We start from the raw sequence: 8,453 nt of genomic DNA, 5'->3' as shown, positions 1-8,453 counted from the left end.
TTTGGAAGCATGCACACTTTGGCAGAAATCACAAGTACAAAAAATTTATAATCAAAGTTTTCCTGGAGTAGATCATACTGAGATCTTAAGAAATCGTGATGTTTTGACATATATTAAAGCAGTTTTAAAAGTATAATATAATTTTTATTAGTAATTTTTAATGAAATGCAAAAGAATGACAAGCAGAATTTAATGACATCACTATATTCTTGTAACATTTTTTGCTCTTACTACCGACGAGATAATAGTATTTCGTCCGTGCTAATCTTGATGCGAATATTAAAACTTCAATATAAAATGATTTTAAGATTAAAAGATTTCACTTCTAATTTCATGAAGTAAATTAATTTCTTGATAATTTTAATTAAAAAATATGACAACGTAATTGAAAATATATTTTTATTAACTACATTGTTCATTAAAATATATCATTACATAACATAGCAGCAAATATCAATTGGGAGTATTATAAATTGTAGTTACAAAAAACATTTTCTAAATGTCAATACTTCCACTCATTTACTGGCATATAATGCTCTCAGCCTATAAATATAATACTTTTATCTCCTCCTTATGTGTACATATTTATATATTCAGTATATATTATCAATTTTTATTGCATGATCTCACATGAAACAAAGAGTGATCAGATTAACATGACTAGCGATATATAGTAATAATATGCTATATATAAAGTGTTTCTATATGGTATACTAACATATTTTTTTAGTCGCTGATGCAGCACAATTAGAATAACAATGAAATCCAAGTTTCTTAAGTTACTAGTCATAAATTGATTATATTATAAATATATATCGATGTTATATTTACACTGATTCATAATTGTGATGAATACTCATAAAATACTAAAGAAATTTAATTTAAAAAACATTCTCTTCAGAAATCTGGAGACATGATAATGTCTCGGCATCAAGCAAAGTAGTGACATTACCGTGTTCCTTTACACGAACCAGCGATATTAATAAACTAATTAATTTGATTCTAAAATGTTTATAACTTTAAAATTTTCTTATTGTAATACAATATGTATATACAATAACTTGTATTATATAAATAAATCCATATTTTAGTAAATATATATGGATTTATAATAAACTTTTGTAGAAATTTAATGTGCTGATAAAAATATATTTATTAGCACATTAAATTTCTACAAAATTACATTCATATAAAATGATGAAAAATAATAAAATATTCTACATAAAATGTAAGCAATCGATATCATATTCTTTTGATATCTAAAGCCATCAAATCTGATAAACTAGACAATACATAATTACATATATATATTTCTAAGATAAAACGGTATATTATAAAGAAGATGATAATAAACGACTGTTGTTAAAAAATAAAATGTTTTTATTATTGATCACATAATGGTTAACTACCATAATTTTTCTTTGCGAATATAATTATAGATAAAATTGTTCCTAATCACAGATCATAACAACGTAATTATAATAAATATTACGAAACATGTTTATATACATTTTATCTATTTGATATCCCATTTAGATCCTTTAGCAATTTTGAATATTTGAAATTGTTATTTTTTTCTAGAAATTTTCATATATTTATAATTTTTTAACATATAGTAAAATGTTCATGTTCACTTCCAGAACACAGCATAAAGGCAGCATAGGAATGCACAAGATTCTGACTCATGTGTCCTAGAACAGATTTTTGCTCAAATACTGACAACCAAACTTTTCGATTATTCGTAACAACATATACTCCTTGCTTCATTTCTTTGGCGTTTGCTTTTATACAATTTTTAAATCTTGTTTCAAATTGCAGCATGTATTGAAAAAGTGGAAGGTTTCTGTTTTAGAAAATATGTAAAAATTCTAGTTTTTTTACAACAAATAATATCTCTTAATGTCAGTTAAGCCCTGTCGAGGATCTTATGAAAGCATATATTCCCAAAGCTAAAATAGTTACAACAGTAATGGTTTTATAACTTCTAATACGATAAGATATCCTTGGCGTTGCCTGAACAATTGTTAATTTTCGTTGTCTTTCTCTCTCTTGTCGACTTGCTTCTGCCCTTGCCTTCCATTCTTGCTCTTTAATTTTTCTCTTATGATCATAATCTCTGACATCATTACTGATAGATTCAGGAGGATATTGTCGATATAGATTCTTTGCTTCTACTAAAAGGATTTCAAATGGCAAGTCGTCAGGTAACTGAAAATATAAATTTGAAATAATTCTATTGTTTTTCTTCGATTCTTCAGAGCCAATTATTTTCTTTTATTATACTTACCGTACATAATACTTTATGTGTGTGTCCCATATCGGGCGTAGTATTAAAAATTTCTGTAGCTCTGTGTGCCACAATTACTGTACTTAAATAAAGAGGCATAAGTGGGGGACTACCCAGGAAAAAATCAAATAATCTATGTAACAATTTTCGGTTTTCTGCAAACTTGTGTGCATACCATGTTGTGTATTCAGCCAATGCAAAGTGTGGAAACAATTCTACACTAGAGTAAAAAGGAACATTGCAATTAGTAATGAGAATAAATATTAATACCAGTAAGTTTATGAAATAAAAATTAATTAAAATAAAAAAATATAAGTTATAAATAATTTATAGAATATTATTAAATTAATATAGAATAGAAGAATTTATATTTATTAGTTTACTTAGAATAAACATAAAAATAAAAAGTTTAAAATATGTTCTTAATGGATAAGAAAGGACTAACTTTTCTAAATGTTCCAAAAAGTGTAGGATGTACTCTTTCCAGCAATGCAAATATAAAGAATAACTCTTGATTCACTTTTTCCATAGTTTTTTCCATGAATCTTTCCAGGAATTCTAGCGAGATACTTTCAAGCACATACAAGCCTGCTTGTAATCCCATCACAACTAACACAGTTGCTGCCACATCATTGTATCCCTGGTAGTAACTAAGTACAAATATTATTTCATTTTATATTATAATAAAACATAAATTATATATATAATATATATATATATATATATATATATATATATTATAAATTAATAAAGTATTTATTTTTAAATATACTAACTTCAATTGGGAATGTCTATGAAGTACCCAGCACATAAGTTGAGTTAACTGCTCTTGAAAATTTTCCGTCTCCTTTTCTGTTGCGCTCTGTGAGACATGACTACCACTACGTGCCACATCCTTCAATATCTGCTGATAAATCTCATTTGGTATATAAGTATGTACAGTTTCTAGTCCGTTAATGGATGTAGGTTCCAATTGTGCCAGGCGCAAAAGTTTCGGCCACAGTACCCTTCGTACATCATCTACAGATCATCCTCATGATTTCAAGACTTAGTCATAGAGAATAAAATTATTCTCAAAAAGGAACCATTTTAAGTACATAAGCGATATTAGCAAACTAGTACTTAGGATATCATCTGTATCCAAAAACTACAACAATAATCATGTAGAAGAATCAAAAACCGGAAAATTCTCTTTCAATAAAAGAACGAAATTATCAGTTTATTAAGGTTCCTTGTTGATCATAATTGACATCACCTGGGCAAAGTACCATTAACGAAGCCCTCGCTACTACAACCAAGTAGTCTTAGCTCTCCTAATGTGAGATCCGGATTGGCGATGCTGCCACGGATCACGCTTATCTTCATCCTCTCGCGGCTCGTGAGGATGTCCGTCACACCGTGGTCGTCCTCGTGTGTCAGCACACCATTCCACTGTTTGCCTGCTATGGCCACGTCAGTGAGATCTGGTATCTGCGGCGTGACGCCGTCATGCCACGCTTTCGTGGAGTCGGACAGAATCACGAGGGGCACGCGGTCGTGCAAGTCAGTTGTCGTCCAGCTGTCTGTTTTTGTTGAGAGATTCACCGACGACGCTGACTCAGGCACGTTCCTTTTGCGTATTTTGTTGTGGTTATGATTCTCGATTGATGTTGACGCTTCCGTCAAAGACTGCATCAGGGACACCTCTTCGTTCTCGGCCTCCATAATTTCGCAGTATCGAGAATTTATGTCAGACTCGCTAGTACGCGTGTCATAACACTGATAATTTAATTGGAACTCCCGAAAATTCTTCCAATTAACGGATCGCAGCTGATCCGTCAGGAATGACAGCAAATGGCACACTAGAGACATCAGTTAGATGAATTGGTTGCTGTCAAGCTCCGTAATTCGTATGTATGTACAGCTATATATAGTTAGAGTTACTGCATACCGATAAAGCAATATTAAAAATAATCAATAATTTAATTTATGGAAATTCCAAAATTTGAACTATGATTAATTAATAATTTAATTTTACGATTTATTATATCATATTTTATGTTATTAACTGTGTTTGATCATTATTTATGCATAATAATTATTGAAAAACAATTCAATTCATATGCTAATCCTATAAATATATATAAATGTTTATTCATGAAGCATGTATAATAATATATTAATAAATCATTTAATTTAATCTTTATTATAATATTACAAATTGACCAAATATTTTTATATTGATAATATTGAATTCTTTAATTATCTCTAGACTTATCAAATTGTGATTTAAAATGCTAAAAATAAATGCAATAAGATCATGTATTTTTGTTTAATCTTCAACGTTTCAGAAAGTATATCACAAATTGTCCATTTCTTATAGATTAAATTCTAATTTTTAGAATTAAAAAAAGATAAAAAATAAGTTAAATCAAAATTAAATAAGTTATATTCTATACATATATTGATAGAAATTTCTGATACCTACAACTGATTTGACTGATAAATTTTTGATAAAGTTTGCAGCAAATCGCCTGCAGAGAGCAAGACTTATGCCTCGATCGATATGACGAGGAATGACGATGAAGGACACGTCACCACACGTTTCCACACTGACGCTTTTTACGCATGCGTATCATTTGTTTTTGACTGTTCCGACATCTCCATCGTCCATCAAGTGACAATCCTCGTGAACAATTGTCCGCCGGTTACATCGTCTAGCTGTTACTGAAAATGTCAGGAAAGTCTAAAGCATTTACCAAAGAGGAGGAGCTACTATTGCAAGATTTCTCCAGAAATGTATCGACAAAATCTTCGGCGTTGTTCTATGGCAATGCTTTCATCGTTTCGGCGATACCCATTTGTGAGTGTAGAAATTTGTGAAGAACATTGAAAAATACTCCTTTCATCATTTTTATCTATTACATTATGCAATTAGATTCCTGCTGTAAAATTTTATATTTTCTGATTTATTATCTGATTTAAGATATAGTTAAAAAATTGAGATTTGACAGTTTTTTATGTCTTAGAACTTAATGAATATTGTGTAACAGATTCTATAATATTTTTATATATATTTTGTATATAAAATTTGTTTATATACAAAATATTATATTTAATTATATATTTATGATATCTGTGTGTGAATAAATTATCTAAAAAACATTATAGACTATAAAAAACAGTATAGACAGATTTTTCTATGTAATAATTTCAATAGAGCGATGTTTCTAGTTTCTATACAGAAAGAGATTCATATTTTTTAAAAATACATTTTAGTTTAAATAATTATTTAAATTAGAACATATTTAAGTTAGAATTTGTTTTATGCATATTGATATATATTATATATTTTAGTAACATAATTTAATATCCCCAATATATCTTTGTTTATTTTAAATCTGATATTTAATATTTATTGAAAATAAATATTACATGAAATCTTTACTAACTATATTTTATTTTTTTACAGGGTTGTTTTGGAGAATACATTTGATTGATTTATACTCTAACCTGATCTCTTTTGTATTGGTTACATTGGCGAGCACATACGCCCTTGCCTTAGCATATAAAAACACAAAATTCATTCTTAAACATAAGGTATGTTCTACATGAATTTAGGAGATATTTGTTTACTAAAACACAAAAGTGTTTATTAAAATAAATAAATTTTTTTTTTACAACTTTAAGAAATTTACCTTTTGATTTTTATTTCAAAAGAATCCATATTGATCACAAAGAAAAAGTGACTTTGATAAAATCGGCTGAAACCGTAATATTTTGTAGATTATGAGATGCTAATTAAAAATTTTCTTAGGCAAAACCATAAAAAGTGAATTTGATGATTTTGTTATAGCATCATTTGATTAGTGCAGAGTCCTTTGTTGAGAACTTGAATAAGCCTAAGATTTAAGAGATGATGTACTATATAAGAATATATGATGAGAATATAATATAATTTTGTATATGCGTATGTTATATAGATTGCAGTAAAAAGGGAAGATGCTGTAACTAAAGAAATAAGCCGTAAACTCGCAGAAGACAAGAAGATGAGCAAGAAAGAAAAGGATGAAAGGTAATTTTAATTTTTTCCGAAACAAATGACTGATCAATTATGCATCGAATGGTGTATATTTCCTAAGTAATCATTGATTACTTAGGAAACAATTAATCATAATATAATGATTATAATAAAAAATATATCGTATCTGCAAAATATATTAATTTATATGTATTATATATATATTAATTTATATGTATTATACATTATATTTAAATATCTAGGATCTTGTGGAAGAAGAATGAAGTGGCAGATTATGAAGCAACAACATTCTCAATTTTCTACAATAATGCCCTTTTCCTGGCATTCGTCATCGTATCTTCGTTTTACATTTTAAAAACATTTACACCTGCAGTAAATTATATACTTTCTGTAGGCGTTACTAGCGCATTCCTAGCATTATTTTCAACAGGATCTCAATAATATATCCTATGAACTCATGTATTCTGTTAATTTCATAAGAAATCTCCATCAGTTCGATTTACCTTTTGATATGGAACAATTATGGATAATAAAAAATTCTATTTATAATGAAATCATCTGCTATAAATTATTTGCTATTTCCGGACAACATGGTTAACATTTCTAAGTTATAAGCAATTAAAAAATTGTTCTTGTTAAATAGCAAATAGAACTATACATTTGTTAACATTTTATCTTTATAAGGCTTTGACCAAACTCTAATTAAATAGTGATAATTCAATGAAATTACAGTAAAATTTCTAAATATAATATGTTGTTTCTAATTTAATCTTCTCAAAAAATATGTCAAAAATTAATGATTCTATTCATTTAACTATAGATATTATCTGATAAGCTAATCGCCGATTAATCAGAATTTGATGTACATTATCTTGAGCAATATTAATTTGTAATCTTATGCAAGTATGTATATAGAAAATTATAATATAATAGATATAAATTACATTATCAATAAGACAATTATAATTTTATTATTATTTTATTATAATTATTATTGTAAACAATTATAATGTATGCGTGTGCGCGCGCGCGCGCGTGTATAACTGCATATGTATAATTGCGTGTATATCGTTATTATGACAGTTATCTTATAACCATTATTGTGTAAAATACCCGATTTATCTCTTAAAAAAATGTTATTAAAAAAAAATGAAGTAGCTATTTACCAATTAATATAAAGTTTCGAAAGATGTATAAATTATTATATCATATTAAAGGATTATTTAAGTGAAATCGAGTGTTGTACCACTTGGGAAATCGTTGGAAATATGGAAAAAATTGTGATTAATAACAAATTTAATACTATTATCTAATATTATTATTGATAAAAAGTTATTAAGTAAGAAAGCAACAAGAATTGTATTATTATTTAAATATGTAACTTTGAGATTTTCAAGTGATGACAGAGAGTTCGCGATTTATAATAATTCTTAATAACCTTTTATCAATAAATTCAATTGTTTTTTAATAAATATAATTATTGTCTAAATGTGATTATTGTCTTTGATTATGATTTCTCTTAATTTTTTCTTAAGATAAGCAATACAGTACTTAATTCCATCTTAGTCCTTTAATATAATATATTGTATAATTTATACATTTCAAAATTTTATGTTAGCTGAAAAACAACTAAAACTTAATATTCTTTCATAAAAATGTTTTAAGAAATAGCAAATTGATATTTCACATAGTAGTGGCTACAAATCATTAACGATAATAACTAAAAATATTATAAATTAAGTATTATAAATTATATTTACAAATAGACATTTTATTAAATATGTTTTAAAAAAAGATGTAAGCTTAAATTTTTCTATTAATTTTTAATAATAAATATATTCATGATATCATTAATATTATATTATGATGTCAATGATATCATTTTGTATTTATGACATTATTTTACACCTGGTATTATATTAAATGTTCTATAATAATCAAAGACATATATTGATGCAAGTAAAAATTTTTTATTTTAATGTATGATTTATTTATGATATAATTAATATTTATACTCTATACAATATTTACTTACATAAAACAATCTAAAATCTTAATAATATTAATTGAATTATGAATATTCTTAATTTCATATGTGTGCTCGTATAGTGGTTGATGAAATCGTATTATATATTATTTATATAT

The 8,453-nt window shown here is 26.7% G+C and overlaps 3 protein-coding genes across 3 annotated transcripts in view; 2 read left to right on the top strand and 1 right to left on the bottom strand.

Moving 5' to 3' along the window:
- Positions 1-136, top strand: part of LOC105618870 (group XV phospholipase A2-like) — a 1,998-nt gene extending 1,862 nt beyond the window's left edge. Inside the window, exon 7 of the mRNA XM_012200402.1 lies at positions 5-136. Coding sequence (XP_012055792.1) covers positions 5-136 — 132 coding nt within the window. The remainder of the gene's footprint in view (positions 1-4) is intronic.
- A 1,766-nt stretch (positions 137-1,902) lies between these two features.
- Positions 1,903-3,991, bottom strand: LOC105618721 (TBC1 domain family member 20). The gene is given in 6 exon segments (XM_012200250.1): positions 1,903-2,208; positions 2,288-2,507; positions 2,733-2,749; positions 2,751-2,937; positions 3,064-3,307; positions 3,556-3,991. Coding segments are annotated over 6 exon segments (1,410 nt in total).
- A 924-nt stretch (positions 3,992-4,915) lies between these two features.
- Positions 4,916-7,257, top strand: LOC105618720 (translocon-associated protein subunit gamma). Its single transcript, XM_012200249.1, has 4 exons — positions 4,916-5,129; positions 5,739-5,866; positions 6,250-6,341; positions 6,551-7,257. Exons 1-4 carry the CDS (start codon positions 5,000-5,002, stop codon positions 6,747-6,749), a joined length of 549 nt encoding a protein of 182 aa, XP_012055639.1. The 5' UTR covers positions 4,916-4,999; the 3' UTR covers positions 6,750-7,257.
- The last annotated feature ends 1,196 nt before the right edge of the window (positions 7,258-8,453 follow it).

Source organism: Atta cephalotes, assembly GCF_000143395.1.
Source record: "Atta cephalotes unplaced genomic scaffold scaffold00018, whole genome shotgun sequence".
NCBI classification, from domain to species: Eukaryota; Metazoa; Arthropoda; class Insecta; order Hymenoptera; family Formicidae; genus Atta; species Atta cephalotes.
This window is presented reverse-complemented; position numbering and strand designations above follow the sequence as displayed.